General features: G+C 40.9%; 2 protein-coding genes across 3 annotated transcripts; both read right to left on the reverse strand.

Moving 5' to 3' along the window:
* Positions 1-889: 889 nt before the first annotated feature.
* Positions 890-9,544, reverse strand: rab33a (RAB33A, member RAS oncogene family). 2 transcript variants are annotated; one of them, XM_012968622.3, is made up of 3 exons: positions 7,246-9,544; positions 4,732-4,975; positions 890-3,832 (listed from the first exon to the last, which is right to left on the reverse strand). In XM_012968622.3, exons 2-3 carry the CDS (start codon positions 4,930-4,932, stop codon positions 3,386-3,388), a joined length of 648 nt encoding a protein of 215 aa, XP_012824076.1. In that variant the 5' UTR covers positions 4,933-4,975; positions 7,246-9,544; the 3' UTR covers positions 890-3,385.
* Positions 9,545-11,444: 1,900 nt separating this feature from the next.
* On the reverse strand, positions 11,445-16,606 carry mars2 (methionyl-tRNA synthetase 2, mitochondrial). Its single transcript, XM_002940403.5, has 3 exons — positions 16,295-16,606; positions 14,973-15,307; positions 11,445-13,542 (listed from the first exon to the last, which is right to left on the reverse strand). Exons 1-3 carry the CDS (start codon positions 16,554-16,556, stop codon positions 12,424-12,426), a joined length of 1,716 nt encoding a protein of 571 aa, XP_002940449.2. The 5' UTR covers positions 16,557-16,606; the 3' UTR covers positions 11,445-12,423.
* Positions 16,607-16,700: the final 94 nt, after the last annotated feature.

The raw sequence follows: 16,700 nt of genomic DNA on the forward strand, positions 1-16,700 counted from the left end.
AAAGTTCATGGAGGTGCCAAATAAGGGCTAATATTGGCTATAAGCAGCCTTTATGCACACTATCAGCTTACAGGGGGCTTTATTTGGTAGTAAATCTTATTTTTATTCAGCCAAAACTTGCCCCCAAGTCAGGAATTCAGAAATAACTACCTGGTTTGGGTACCAACATACCTTCCCTATGGATAGTAGGCATAATCGGTTTCCTAGTTATGTGCTACAGGTACTCTTGTGTCTGAGGGTTGCTTGCAAAATCTTTTCTCTTCACTGTACCAATAATGTCTCATTCTAGTAATTCAGGTAACAGATGCACTGAGTGTGTCACCTCTGCGTATTAGGGTACAGCTTTAGAGTGCATTACTTTTTTGTCACCTCATATCGCAGCATACACAACTATTTTTCATAGCACAGCACCTGAGAATCTACTTTTTTAGGCCTGCCTCTAATACGCCTTACAATTAGGCGTATTAATATGCGTCTATTGAAATGAAAGCTGAATACATCACAAAACACACATCTATTGCATTTATATGCATGTTGTAATGCAAGTGCATTTTGGTGATTTTAAACACAAATTTCTATACTGTCATATATATATATATGTTATAAGATGAAGTGCATTTAGTAGAAAAATGCGTTCCTTAAAAATCCCTTATGAAATACAACTATGCTAAAGTAAAGATCTTAACCATGTAGGTGTGCCTTCACCCGCACTGTATCATGTCCTTTCTATGGATCACTGTACTACTACAGTATGTAGAATGTAGCACTTATAGCGTGTACCATTGCTTACAATCTATCTTAGTCTTGCATTATTTATTGCACTGCATAGCGACGTGTCATTAAACAACATTTAAGATTCTTCCATTAATAATTAAATACGTTATTCCAATTCTTGGGAAAATGGCACTAATGATAGATTTTATTTTGGAATGTTACATTTGTGCTAATAATATGATACAGTCAGTTATATCCCTCAAAGTGAAACATTTATCTTGAGCTGGAATTTCTATAGCCATTGATACTGGGAACATATTTGCATAGGCATTGGATAATTGCAGAGCGGTGCTACATGACATTTACACTTTAGGAATACAAATGAGCCATTAAACAATAAGAAAATTCCCATAAGTAAGAAAATATTTTCTGTAGAACTAATAAGAATTACATATACTTGAAATATGTCAGATTTCGGTCAGGAATGTGTATTACATTGACAATTTAGTAATATCAAATACATTTCTAAATCTGTACAAATAAAATGTTTGGATTTAAAAATAGACAAAGAATGAAATACCCAGTAAGATACAATTATATAATGGGTGCGGTGATGTCACTTGTGTAACCTAAGCCATTGAAATGTGTATTCCAAGAAATAGCATACCTATATATATATATATATATAAATATCTTGTATAATATATCATTATAAGTGGTACCCATTTATGTCAAATTACAAACAGTGCTTAGTAATGTTGCTTTTGTCATAACACATGCATGCCATACGGCCATATGGCATGATGACCCAGGCCATTTGTTTTTATCCAGGTATGGAGCTTCAAGTTAACTTCTAATATCCTTAGAATTTAAAACAGGGGGTGCAATATTTCTTATAATATACAAGTTTTAAGTTATGAGAAAAGTAACATTACTAAGCATTGTTTGTAATTTGTGACATCAATGGTTACCATCTATAATGATATATTATACAGGATATTTATAGATCTTGTGCACTATAAGAATATTACACCTCAAAGTCCCATGACTTGTATTCCAGCACTCTTGGTTTATTATTATAATAATATGAATGATTATATTTTTTTTGATAAGCACATTATAAATTCTTGTTTGGTAGTGGTGTTTGGCTACAACAGTCTAGAATATGCAACCTCTGTATTTATTCTTTAGTTCTTGCTGCTATTGAGGACTGAACCGAGAGTCATTCCTGTGAGAAGCAAAAGCCATCACTGATAGAACTAATAACCGGGATAATGACCTAGGTAAGTTAATAAAAATCTGGTGAAAAGACAATATGGAGGAACAGAATGGGGTTCTTCCCTTTTGATACAGTAATAGCCAGGCTACTATGGTTATTATTACTTATATACAGTGGTTTTGTCTAACTGAAAATAGTACATTTTATTCTGTCTTATTTACTTTGAAAATCCAGGGTCCTTCTCCATAAGCTTAACTCATAACACCACAATGCTTATCATATAGCATGTACTTGCATCAGAAATCAGCATTGTCTTGTATGAAACCAAGCATGTAAGAATGTCTGACCTTAAATAAAGGAAATGCTGAGTATGCTAGGATTTGAAATTCAATGACTGAATTACAATGATTTTAAGTATTACTGTTGTCATCCTGCCCTACTATACTTTCCATGCCTTACTCTTTCTACCTACAGTTATTTTCCTGTGAATCACCATGTGCAAAGTCCATGGCCTGCCCTATTTAATCCAATACAAACAGCTCTGTATGTTTATCTGTAAAAAACACTACACTTGAAGTGGCCTGATAGGGCCCCAAATCAACTATTTTTCAGTGATTCTGATGGTCTAAGAAATTATGTAATTTTTCCCAGAAACTCATTCAGGCTAGAATGCTTGGTTATATTTTTAATAAAATCTACTCACTGTAAAGGTCTTGGTTCCCACTGCATTTACAGATTCCACTTCTGCACTTACATTGCACCCAGACCCCTGCTGTGGGTAGCCAGTCTGTGGCTATAAACTGGGATCTATGTAACCAACTGGAACACAGCAACAGCTTCCTGTTTAGCTAGCTGTTTCCATCTTGAATTATATTGACTAATCATTCTGTTTTAGTTGAAGGGTGTTCCTCATAATATAAAACTCTTTCTATCACTATACATACTGCAGTCCAACAATTAGATCTCCTTGTTTCCTCCACCTGCATTTCCTACAATAAATACTGCAAATAGAATGGAGGAGGAGCACTAAGAAAGGGATAAAAATACAAGTCGTGTATTATAGGAGGTAAAATAAGGATTATAATAAAACTGGTAGTTAATTAAGAGTAATTGTTTTAGGAGAATTAGTATTTTAATTGACCTTTAGCCTCTTATTATAGAAAACCAGCCAAGCTCATTATGTAGCTGAAAGATTTCAGTCTCACTGTTAATTCCATTATTCTGCTTGTTCATCATGGCTAAATGGTCTAGTGATTTCTTCCAAACTGGCACATCTGTACTGTGGAAACTGGGAAAAATGAAAGCCACTTCCTATCTGCAGCACACTGAATTTTAGTTTCTGTTAGGACTGCTGACTATTTTCTAAAGCAATATACTGTAATCTGGGAGTTATTTCCCAGACACTACTGAGTGCAAGGAGGCTTCAACTGAGTCCATCTTCCCAATATCGTCTCAGCATGGACATATGTTTTTTGCAACCCCTGCTACCTCTCTTTCATTGGAACTGTGTGGCCTGTTACTTCCTCTGTATGGCAAGGATTTTTGGGCTTTCAGCTGGCAAGCAAGGGACATGAAGATTTTTTCCACATTCTTGGCCTGTGAAGGGTCTTTTGCTGAAGTCTCAAAAAGAACCATTTTATGGGCTTTGGCAAAATTTAAGGCCAGACCTGAAGGGACCTCCACTTGTTCCAGCAGATCACACTTATTGCCAACAAGAACTCGTGGCACTAAGGCAGGCACGGCATGGCCCTCACACTCCTGTAGCCATGTGCGAAGGTTGTGAAAGGAACTAAGCTTGGTTACATCATAGACAAAGACAACTCCGTGGACATTCCGATAATAATGTTCCACCAAACTGTGGCGAAATCTTTCTTGACCAGCTGTGTCCCAAACCTGGACCTGGGGATAAAAACATAAATAGTTCTACTGTGTTGTGTTTTGGTTCTCATTGCAAGTACCACATGCAAACCACAATGTCAGTGCACCAAGAGATATTTTACAATACTATACTATTATACCTGCATATGGAGTATACTGTCTGGTACTCATGTGCTTTTGCTTTATGGCAGGGGTCTAGATAAAATATCCATTAGGATCAAGGAATTCTTAGGATAATGGCACACAGCAATCTGTTTTTATTAGCTTGGTGTACAAAGTGCCAAAACCAACGCCCCTCCACCACAGACTTATATAAACTGACTAACAAGCACTCGTGTCACTAAGGATACTATTAACTAACAACCAATGACATGAGCTCAAAGGTGCCAAAAGCAGCCCAGCATACTAGTACCCATAAGACAATAATCAACATCAATTATGCTTTACTAGAAGGGTTCATTTATATTTACTACACTATTGCCTAAAGAGGTCTTAGTTTTTAACAGTTTTTAAGGGCACTGCCACACTGGGTGGATTCTCGGCGGAACCCAGATAAACACAGGCCAAGAATCCACCCCTATACTCTAAATATCTTACTGATGTAAGTCATTGCGTCGGACCAGGTACAGGGACATGGAGCGGATTTTTCTGTCTATCTATGCCACAATGTCTCTGGGTACAGGCAGATTTTTAGAGTGTATGAGTGGATTCTTAGCCTGCGTTTATCCATGCGTTTAAAATGCATAAATACATTATATCTGACCCTCTAATGCAGAAGTCTTCAGACATTTTGCTTTCAGGCCCCCAATATAATAGTCACTTTCCTATGGTTCCCAGGGTTAGCCAAGGTGTTCAATGGTTATCTGCATCTATAAGGGAGCCAGATTTATTCTGAAACATGCTCCTTTTCTACTACTCACCTTTATCTTCTCACCATCAATTTCCACTGTCTTTTCACGGAAATCCACCCCAATGGTGGCTTCACTGCTTCCTGGGAAGCCGCCCCCGCAGAACCGGAAAGTTAAGCATGTTTTGCCCACATTTGAGTCACCAATTACGATGATCTTAAATATTCGCAGCTGGACCGAGTCCTCTGATACGGAAGATGTGGCCAGCGCCATGCACACGTAGCGTGTCCAACATCCACAGGATTAATTAAGATGACTAAGCAAAAGAAAAAGATTCAAACATACAATAGCATTAGAAAGTAGTGCATAACCCATAAGAAGAAAAACAAATGGGAAGAGCCAATGATTAAAAATAAAACACAGTGGTAAATGTTATAAAAATTAGTTTGACATAGAGCAGAGTGTATATATTATTATTTAAAGGGGACGTAAACTTTCTACAGAGCTCTCATTTCTTTTGAATATCATATAATCCTGCAAAACACATGCAGCTATGCTTACACATGCTTCATAAAGTGTCAGTGTCATAAAATGTCAGGCTACACTGGCTTAGATGCTTAATTTTCTGTTTCTCTTTATTCATATTGGTTGTACATTCCCAATGTATATTCTCCATCCAAGGGGGGGTCAACTAGCAACATTAAAATTACTTTTAATGGCAAAACCATCTATTGTTCATGTAACAACACAGGAATATGCTACTGTATTGATGACACATTCATTCTTACAGTAATACAGAGAAAAGTACACAGTACAATGACTCAGGGGCCAAACACATTTACAAGCAATGACAGACATGTGGAGGCTTTGCAGACAGTAAGAAGAGAATTGTGCATCATGGACATTATTGCAGGCAACAAATATATTTATTATCTTGACAGATATATTACCACTATTACATTATCTCACCAAAATATAGCATAGTCCCACTTATAGATACTTTAAATGGTTTATTTCACAGTTCACCTTGGCTGGATCCCCAGTTTTTTTAAAGGTAATTTTTATTCTCTTATATAATCATAAAACAATATAAGACCTTCGGTATACAGACACACACAAAATGTGATGACATACACTTTCAAGGAGGGCCAAAGCTAGGGATCAAGGAGCCCTTAGTACTACATGGCTAGGGCCCCAATCAGAGGAAGAAAGCAATGTGACTAAGGGATGTCAGATCTATGGCTCTCTAGCTGTTGTACAATAACTCTCAGCATCCCACCTCAGTGCAGTTCAACAACACCTGTCTGGGCATCCCTGATTTGCATAGGAAAAAGCTAACTATTGTTACACAATTAAACATTTTTTACATCAAGGCCCTCAGGGTACACAGGGCTCTCTGCAAATGCCCTCTTTCCATAGCTTAAAACTGGCCCTGTTTACAGATATCATCTATGGCACTGGAACAGGAACAAATGAAACCTATCAAACACATTGCCATGAAGGCACAACCAGAGATAAGGCAAGTTCATTCAGTGCCCCATGCACTACCCCCATAGGCAGTGACACCATCAACATCTCCTCCTACAGTGACCCATGAATCTGGGAAACAGAGCATCCCTGCAGCAGCTACTACTCCCATGCACTGATGCCCTCCTACACCTTTAGGGTATTTGGGGCCCTCTTTTCCCTAGCCTAAAAACAGTCCCTGTTTACAGATATCATCTATGGCACTGGCCCAGGCATAAATCAAACCTATCAAACACATTGCAGCCATGAAAGCACAACCAGAGATAAGGCAAGTTAATACAGTGGCCCCATGCACTACCCCTATATACAGTGACGCCACTCCTCTCCTCCTACAGTGACCCCGACATAATAAAGAGCATGGTCACACACACACAGGAATCTCACAGCTGCAGAGTTGCTGACACAAGTATCAGAGGCTCTTGTGCGTTTGTCACAAAACAATAGGATGCCCTTCCCCTATGGTGACACAATCATATTCTGAGTCTGGGAAACAGAGCATCCCTGCAGCAGCCACCGGAGCCCTCCCAAGCTGGAAATACTGTTATTTTAACCATACAAACAAGAGATTACATATAAGAGCAGAGCCTTGCACAGACATTCATACATGAGATGGGAAATGATCACTGCCAGAGCCACACATAAAAACACACATGGAATTCTTATTATTATAATATACAACCTGCTGTGATGCTCAAGCTGCTCCCAGATTCTGACACACACCCAGTCTCCACTGACCCTCCCAGATCCCCATCTCTCCTCCTACAGACCTGAACCCTCCCCTGTCTATGGTGGGTTTCTCTAGCTCAGGCTTCTAGGGAGAACGCAGACATGATTCTTATCTTAAACACATACGTGTGCCACCCCAGGCACCATACATTATCTCCTCAGCATCACAAATGGCCGTTATCCTACCTTGTAGCTAACGATCACGTCACATAGCAGTTTAGGTACAGTATTAGCTGACAATAAAACTGTACTGCATTTGTCGGACCATGTCATATGGAACATATGAAGTTAAATTTTTTTTATTATTATTTACACTAGTTTATTATTTTATACCTGCTCTGTAACCCATTCGGTGCTGGTCAAATCTGCTGTAAGTGGCATCACATGTTCCTGGGAAATCTGTTTTTCCAAAGGAGAAAAATGACCCTGTACAAATGTTGAATCTATGGAACCGGCACATCTACAATCTAAGGCACTTACAGGGGACTGGCCAACAGGCATAAAAGGAGAATCCCAGTGGATCCTGATCTGGAATGGCCCTTCCCCCTTTCTGTAGAATTAACCTCTTCACTGCCTATCCCAGGCTTTGGCTTGTGTTTTCATTTATTCCCAGCAGTATTCCATTATTTTTTTTAATTAGAAAATGTGAGAAATACACATTCATTAGTATAAGATTTTATACATAGGGGTATGAAAATCATGTAAAAAACAAGCCTGAAATATAGAAAAGGGTTAATTTAGGACTCCAGACTATGACAGACACCAAATGTATTGCCACAAAGAGTCTGCTATATAGCTGGCAGTGCCTCATTAAGAATTAGCACAGTGTCAGTGGGAGAGCCCAGAGCTAATGCATTATGCAGGACTTGGAGATACATTAATCCAAAACAACCATATAATTTGGGCTGGGAACCAGCACAGGGATAGAAAGGTTTGGTCTGTTTAGCCGTCTATTTGCTCTAGATTATAATTATATTTTCAGATAGTGATCTGAATCTTCTCTCCTTTACTCCTCCTATTTTGCCTTCTGTGATATCAGTTCTCCTTATTCATAGCATACCTCCCAACCTTATAATATAAAAAAGTGGGAGGCAAAATGTTCCCAAAGCCTGGCCACTTTTGGGCCTGTAATTCACAAGGTTCTGAAAAACTTAGGGAAGTTTATTACTGTACACCTATCCATACCTCTCAATGGTTTTTAACAACAGGCCTAAACTGGGTTATCTAGCAATGTGGCATCCCCCAGCAGGCCCACACTGGCAATCTATGGGTTCTGGCAAATGCCAGAGGGGCTGCTGTAAGATGCCATAGACAGTAACTATTTATTGGGTTGGTGGGGGTGCCGTTTGGCTCTCTGTGTATTCAAAATGCCAAGGCCCATTTAGAAACCTGGTCTGGGCGTGCCCCCCCCCTCCAGTGATTGTACCTTTTCCTTCAATAAAGACATTATTTATGAGTGCAGTAAGCAAAGTGTACTTGCTAGTGCAATTGCTTGTTTCTTTTTAACAAAATGCAGCATTTATTCCCATAATTCTAGTGTCATTGTGGTCACAAGGAAGCGGTGTGTTCACCACAATTAGCTCCTGATTTGTCATAATGACCACAACTTTAAGCACATTTTGATTCAAATTGGATTGCATGAATACAATTGGTGTCACTTCTGGTGTATTGCATTCTTTAGACTTGCGTCCAACTATTGATGCTGGGCACTAAGGGAACACTGAAGCCACAGCCTGCAGCCTGGCCAGGAGATGGCAATAGTTCTAGGGTTCCCCTGTGTCAATAGGCACAACAGTGCTCGATTTAGAATACTGTTCTAAGTGGTTTGACACACACAAGACTGTGGGTAAATTGCAGGAACCGCAACTGCATGTGTGGATGTAAATGAGCCCTCTAGTTAACAATTTGACTTATTAAATGATGGTTAAAATGAGAGAGAGCAAGGGAAAACTTCCACAGCGTATTACCACTGGTATAATTACAAGATTCCAGAATCCTGTTACTAATTAGCAGGATATGTGCATATGTATCAGGCAAGGGTCCAGCACAGTGCTCCCCCTCCCGCCTATATACTAACAAGCACAATGTTAAGGAGTGCTTTCCAAAAACCAGCTTGATCCCTCAGCATTTCAGCAGTGGCAATCCATTCAATCGATGTGTGGATAACCAATAAAAGATACCATTGTGCATTAAAGCTTTTAATGATGTATAAATAGTTAAAACAGATGTCTGCTCCCAAAATGGATAAAAGTGCAAGCGGTAAAAGTATCAAAGGAGAAGATGTAGACAGGTCCTGGCTTCCAATGCGTTTCATAGGGCTCTGTATTGGTGATAGGAAGTAAGTTTGCCCCATCCTTCACCAATTTGTACATAGCCAAGTGGGAAAATTAATTTGTTTGGGGTTTGCGCTATCGAGTCATGTATGTCCACTTTATAGACAATCTCTTGTTTATTTGGAAAAGTGGTGTATATGTGTTGAATTCTAATACTTTTTACTTACTTAAGTTTTACCCATGAGTGTAGCCCCTCATTTATCAACTGGTTGGACCTTATGCTCTATAGCAGGGCTGTCCAACTGGCGGCCCGCGACCCCCCTCTGTGTGGCCCCCCACCTGTCTGGCTGCTTTGATGATTTACCTTTGTGGAAGCTTTAAATGGTATCAGTACTGAGATTAAATGGCCCCCTGCATGGTTCTCACCTCAGATTCAAGCTGTAATCCCCCTGTATTGTTTAAATATGTAATCTCCTGTACTGTTCACACTTTTTAATCCCTGCATTGTTCACCCCCTGCAGTGTTCACACCTCAGGCTAAGGCTCTAATTACCCACATTGTTCCCGTTCACTCCTGTAGGAGCAGTGCCAGCATATGTCAGTGTATGCTGTCTGTGTGTGCCATACACACAGGCAGCATAGGGCTGAGAGAGTATGGCACACACAGGCAGCATAGGGCAGGCAGAGTATGGCACACACAGGCAGGGTAGGGCAGAGAGAGTATGGCACACATAGGCAGGGTAGGGCAGGCAGAGTATGTGCCATACTCTGCCTGCTCTATGCTGTCTGTGTGTCCCATACTCTGTCTGCCCTATGTTGCCTGTGTGTGCCATACTCTGCCTGCCCTACCCTGCCTGTGTGTGCCATACTCTACCTGCCCTATGCTGCCTGTGTGTGCCATACTCTGCCTGCCCTACCCTGCCTGTGTGTGCCATACTCTACCTGCCCTATGCTGCCTGTGTGTGCCATACTCTGCCTGCCCTACCCTGCCTGTGTGCCATACTCTACCTGTCCTATGCTGCCTGTGTGTTCCATACTCTGCCTGCCCTATGCTGCCTGTGGGAGGTGAACCTGGCAGGGGTTTGTTCTGGGAGTTTGATAGCATTTGAAAATAGTTATTATATGGTCCCTAAGATGTGTAATTATGTGCCCCTGCAGTTAAGACTTTTGTCCCTACTGTGCTTGATTTATTTTAAAATAAAATAGGGAGACGTTTAGCTCTGAAGCTAATGGCACAACTGCCCTCCTGAGGATCAACAGTAATGGATGAAGGAGGGCATGGGCTGGCTAAGGAGCAGTACAGAACATAGCAATGGACAAGAAACATGAAACAAGGAGGTTTTCTGTAGCATTACTGCCTCTCTTGGGTAAGAAAATGTTCATCTTTTATTCAATATCCCTTGATATTCTTGCATTGTCTGGGAAAATTGACAATTTATTATATGTGTTGTCATTATGTATAACCCCTTAGTAAGTGGCTGACATCTGCCACTGAGACATAGTCTCTTTTTATGGGTCATAAGCACCTGTGGTCATAGAATCTTCTCAGTGACTTATAATGACCTTATATTTTACAATAGGGGATACATTATTAACTATATAATTCATTTGAATCTTGTTTCCTTAAAATCTTGTTATCTTTGAATTCACAATAATGCAAGTAGGCGGGGCACCATTTTTTGGACACTGTTGTTAAGGAAAGCTTTGCAACATCCCAAGATCTTGTTTTTACACCAAAATGGGGAACCTGTAGCCTATGCCCATGCACTGGCAACACAATTATAGGCAGTGAATAGAGAGGGGGAATGTGAGGAATGAAGTGACATCTTGGAATGAGTTGTTCATAATTTTCCCATACCGTTGAAAACAATTTATACAAATATTATAGAATAGTAAGAGCACTAAGTTATTTATGTAACTACTATAGAACAGTGGCATGTGGTAAGAAGTCAGCAAATCTCACAATACATTATGGTTTAGCATCCACTACTACTGAAATACTCAGCAGACAGTCTATGGCATACCTGGACTAGCAATATGTGGATTCTGGCAAATGCCGGTGGGCAGGTGTTTGGGCCTCTGTGTAAATGGAATGCCAGGGCCTCTTTTGAACCCCTGTCATAGCCTTGTTGCCTCCTAATGACGTCAATAGGAATTGCAAAAGTAGCCCTCAGACTAGGAGCATGCATGCAGTATCCTATCTGTGTAATACTGCACTTGGTTTTATAGGATTCAGAATGGCTTAATAAAAAAACATATGAACATTTGATAAATACATTTTTATACCACCCCACTGGTATGCAGTGCATAGTCTAATAACCTCTGATTTATGAACAGAATACACTTTGTGGTGTAACCTGAATAAACTATAAAGGAACTGTTGTTTTTTTAAGTGATAGTGACATAGCTGTATGTCAGTATTACTAAAAAGAATGGGCATAATATTTAATTTTTACAAAAGTGCCACAACCTTGCCACAGCCAACACTGTGACACTGAATAATGTCTCAGCAAAGAGTCGCCATCAGTCATGCTGAGATGAAAATAATATACTCAGAGCTGCCTTTAGGAATCAAGGGACTCCACACTACTAAGTTAGCAGGGCATTCCCCTCTGTGAGACCCTAACTGTTAACCCATAGGACACCTGGAAAAGGGGAGCCCTGACAACTAGTAGAATGGGACCCAAATAAATAAAAAGGCTAAATTATTGGTCCAAAAGTTATGGATAAACTGAATACCAATTACAGACCTCATTCAGACAAAACACAGACACATTGCCTATTTTTACTGAACTTAGTTCCCCCCTCTGACTCCCCTGTGTTTGCAATTGTTGGTTTAAACGTGTGAGTAAATGAATTACCGATTACATACACACACACTTTCCTCTGCTGTGTCTTTAAATCGGTATTGCATTTAGTCATAACAATTTAGTAAACACATAAGGGCTCATTCTGAAAGCCCCTGGGTGCAAGTGCAAGGGCACTAAGAAGCACAAGAGCAAAGAAAATATTTAAGAACATACAGTGGCTCGTGCTAAAATAGTACCTTATAGTCTTAATGTTTTTAGTTTAAAATGTTATTTTGGTTTTCTTTGGTAAAAGTAATTATAGGAGACAGAAACAAAAAATTGGATTTGGGTGACTTAAGATAAAACTGAAAATAAAAGTTTACCATCGGTAGAGACACTAATATTTTAATATAACATGTGACCCTACTGCCAACACTAGCAGCCTTCCTACTATAAAGCTTCGCACCTCTCCAGCCTAGGAAAGAGCAGGCCTTTTTCTGGACCTAGAGTTTGGCCCTGAAAGTAACAGCTTTCTCCCCTTGTAGCAGCTAAGAATGTATTCCCCTTGAGCGTTCTCATCTCAAGAGGGACACCAAGCCTCTCCAGTGCCGCGGTAGCCAGTCCAGGCACTGCAGGTTGAAGAAGTGTGGCATACAGTCGAAGAGATTCCAATGTCACATATATAACAGAGTCCCTCAAAGCAGCCTCTTTCTCTACTCCCCTTTGGAGTTTCCATGGAGCCTGACTTTGGAAGAAGGCATTGGAGCGACGTACACAGGCATCAATACACTCCAAAGCCTTGTGCACTTGAAATTTCTTCACCCATTGGTCCACCTCTGCAGGGAGATTCTGCAAATTGGCAAGCACACCTTGTAGCTGATCATGAGCAGCTGAAGGGAAACTGTCATAGTGGAATTTTGGAAAGTGCTGCATTGGGTTAATAGCAGGTGCAGTGCAACGGTTTAGTAGACCCCCAAGGGCATCAGCCAACTCTGAGTTAAGCAGTGTGCGGGCAGTTCGGTGTGTGAAATCACAGTCTCTCTCTGGTGCACCATGGCGCAACAAATAGTAACGCAGCCCATCTTTTGTGTAACGCCTGATGCAGTCTGCCGGATCCACCACATTTTTTAGGCTTTTAGACATTTTTGTACCTTCTGAAGTCCAGTGAGAATGAACAAGCAGTTTATGGGGAGGAGACAGACCAGCTGCAATCAGGAAAGCAGGCCAGTAAATAGCATGGAAGCGCAAAATGTCCTTACCAAGGAGGTGGGTGGAAGGGCCCCATGGTGCCAACTGTAGATTAGGATATCCAGCAGCAGTTAGGTAATTTACTAGAGCATCCAACCAGACATATATGACGTGAGAGGAGTCAGAAGGCACAGGTATTCCCCAGGATAAACGACTGCGCTGTCTAGACACAGAAAGGTCTGGCAGTTCTTCCTCAAGCCAATGATGTACTAATCTAAGAAATGGAGCTGGATGCACAGGTTCTGTCTGTAACCAGTTTAACAGAGCAGGGCGAAGAGATGACAGTCGAAACATGTAGTTCTCCTCACTCACCCAGTGTACCTACAAAGTTAGAAGGAATGTGTTTACAGCTTCAGCAATATTTAAACCAACTAAAGAATGAAAAAGGATCAGGCTATAGGATGTTACTATACCTGACTCATGGTACAGCAGCCCTATCCTCAAGTATCAATAGTTTGTACATGCTATACAGAGGTGTAGAATGATTCCCTACAGATCCTGGTCACCCTTTCCCTGGGCTCTGTGGCACACTGCATGTACTCTAGCTATTGGCAGGTATTTACCAGGCATCAGTGCCTGCCAGCCAATGCAGTGAAGCAGACAAATTCCATGAGGATACTAAGCTTAGAAGACAACTTTAAAGGATTGGGTCTTCATGATCACATGGCTCTTGCTTTTTAAAACGATCTTCAGTACATAAGCAGGCTCCCTATAGAGTACAGTTTAAAATTTTTGCCCAGTTTACTAGAGTAGATTCATACTGTAAAGACAAATAAATATAAATATATATATATATATATATATATATATATATATATAAGCTGAGCTGAATTTATGGGTGTTTTATCATACAGGAGCGGATACAGGAGAGTTTAATGCAACATCTGTTGGTGTGTCAGACAAGTAAAATGCCTTCTAGAACAGTATATTGAGCAAAGCAAATGTTTTATATAAAACATTTTTGGGTACTGTGCTCTTGAAATGGCATAGTAAGGATAATAATCTTGGAAATGAAAGAAAAACAATAAAATTGCAGAAAGACCTCTTATCCAGAAAACTCCAGGTTCCAAGCATTCTAGAGCCTACACCTGTATAATGAACTGTGTAACAGCACCACCTGCTGGTCACTTTGACCAACTGCTTACCGACAGGAAATAATTCACTGAGAAAAGAAAGGAGCTATGATGCTTGCTTTGCTAAGAAGAGTCATTTGATGTTATAAATAAAATAATGAATGTAATTTGTAAAAATGCTTAGAAGAGCCTTTCAGTAAGTTGGTTTCAGGGTTTACATATCCTTTAAAGGAGAAGGAAAGGCTAAGTCACTTGGGGGTGCCAAAATGTTAGGCACCCCCAAGTGACTTAGATCGTTTACCTTTTACCCCGGGCTGGTGCCCCTGTACGGAGAGAACAGCACCAGCCCGGGGTACCTGTAGCACTTCCTCCTTCCTTTTTCACTTGTGCGCGCATGTGCAGTAGAGTGAAAAGCCGAACTTAAACAAGAAAGTCGGCTTTTCACTCTACTGCGCATGCGCCGGCCAACGGATTTCGCCGGCAGAAGAAAAGGGAAGGAGGAAGCGCTTCCTACAGGTACCCTGGGCTGGTGCTTTTTTCTCCTAACAGAGGCACCAGCCCAAGGTACAAGGTAAGCAATCCTAGTCACTTGGGGGTGCCTAACATTTTGGCACCCCCAAGTGACTTAGCCTTTCCTTCCCCTTTAAGATTTTCCGGCACTGGATATTCTCTTTATACCTGATGGCCGCTCTCCAGAGACACTCGGATTTTGTTGCCCTCAGAGTCAATGCGCTCTGCTGTCTGTCCCTCACTTAGGAAGGCCTCATCAGATGTGCAATACCATCCTTCATATGTCCCTTTGTATATATATCCTCGCTCTTCTAAGGTCATCCAGAACCTGCTCACTGCTTCTTTATGTCTGGGTTCAGTTGTGCGCACAAAATCTGTGTAAGAGATATCAAGGTCATCGAATATATTGCGGAACTGGAGAGACACAGAAGAACAAAATGTGTGCGGGTCTAAACTGAGAGCAGAGGCCGCTTGTTGTACCTTCATGCCATGTTCATCTGTACCTGCAAGAGAGTTAAACAAATGTTACAATGATTTATACAAACTGTTGTTTCAAAAGATACCATGTTTGAAATAAGCATTGCCTAGAGATGGCAGACTCCTCACTTTTTAACCAATGATTTTAGGAAGATAATACATGATGATGGAATTAGTGATAAAGGGAGTGAAGGGAGCATACAAGTAAAACTAGAGTTGCTCAAATAGTTTCTTACAATTGTAGTTCCTTTAATGCTGTAGAAAACAGAGAGGAAAATGTTGAGGTAGATTGTAAAGGGTAATTGTCCCAGGAGTCATGTATAACAATGGTTCTGATTCTAGACTATGTCCTGAATTAACAGGACCCAAAGGTGGCCATACACTATAAGATCCTCTTGTTTGACGAGGTCAGCAAACAAGCGGATCTTTCCACCAATGTGCCCACCTAAGGTGGGCGATATCAGAGTAATCCAATAGTTTGGCCCTTCGACCAAACAATTGAATTACAATGATGGGAACAGGACCTGTCGGAGTGAGGACCACATCAATGAGCCGGTGCAGTCTCTGATCCGAGGGGAAAATCAAACTTGCCTGATCAATATCTGGACAATTTTAGGAGAAATATAAGTTGGGTAGGCTCGTCGGGGGGCCTCATACACAGGCAGATAAGCGGCAGAAGGGCTCGAATCGGCTGCTTAAATCTGTCCGTGCATTGCCACTTTTAGCCCCATCCACAAACTAAACACAGGTCTAAATGACCCCAGCAGTAAAAAACTGAAGGGCAAAAGATGTGACAAATAAGAAAGAGCTGCTAGTGCTATAAAATGGTATCATTGTTTACTATGGGAAAAGCCACAAGGACTACACATTTGTAGTACAAGTAATACCAATGGCAAACAATGAAAAGTATTATAGCGGCTACCTGCAATAGAATATCTATTCTTTAGTGGTTCTGAAGAGAAAAAGAGTTGTATAGGAGAGATGGAGGTGTGTGCCTGGGAGTCGCACCCTACCTGTGCTAAGCCTGCTCTCTATGCCGCACATGGCGGAGTAGCGATGTTGCACATCAGCCAGCAGGGCCGAGTACACATGCCCAAGGTGGGGAGATGCATTCACGTAGAATATTGGAGTTGTGTATAAATGGGGTCGGGTTCCGACTGCATCTCTATTCGCTGCCTCTGTACTTCCACAGCGGCTACTGAGCCTCACTATGTTAGTGAATATACGCGAAGGCAGAAAGCGCAACATGTTACTAGTACTGTCCCATAACCACATGCATTTGAAATGACACTACGGTAATGTCAGGCTCAATAACCCGTGTGACGTAATTCCTTAAACTTCCGCCATTTGCCCATTTCTAAAATGGCGCCGCCCTGACTGAAAAACATAGAACTTGCTATTATAACAAGGGTGAAAAGG

The sequence above is a fragment of the Xenopus tropicalis genome, chromosome 8 (genome assembly GCF_000004195.4).
Source record: "Xenopus tropicalis strain Nigerian chromosome 8, UCB_Xtro_10.0, whole genome shotgun sequence".
NCBI classification, from domain to species: domain Eukaryota; kingdom Metazoa; phylum Chordata; class Amphibia; order Anura; family Pipidae; genus Xenopus; species Xenopus tropicalis.

Excerpts from the sequence above, each read along its gene's own strand:
- rab33a (XM_012968622.3), bottom strand. The coding sequence starts at position 4,932 with ATGGCGCTGGCCACATCTTCCGTATCAGAGGACTCGGTCCAGCTGCGA. Across the intron at positions 3,833-4,731 it reads TTGATGGTGAGAAGATAAAG|GTCCAGGTTTGGGACACAGC; the intron begins GTGAGTAGTAGA and ends TTTTATCCCCAG.
- mars2 (XM_002940403.5), bottom strand. The coding sequence starts at position 16,556 with ATGTGGTTATGGGACAGTACTAGTAACATGTTGCGCTTTCTGCCTTCG. Across the intron at positions 15,308-16,294 it reads AGAGAGCAGGCTTAGCACAG|GTACAGATGAACATGGCATG; the intron begins GTAGGGTGCGAC and ends ACTCTCTTGCAG. Across the intron at positions 13,543-14,972 it reads CTCTGGAGAGCGGCCATCAG|GTACACTGGGTGAGTGAGGA; the intron begins GTATAAAGAGAA and ends CTAACTTTGTAG.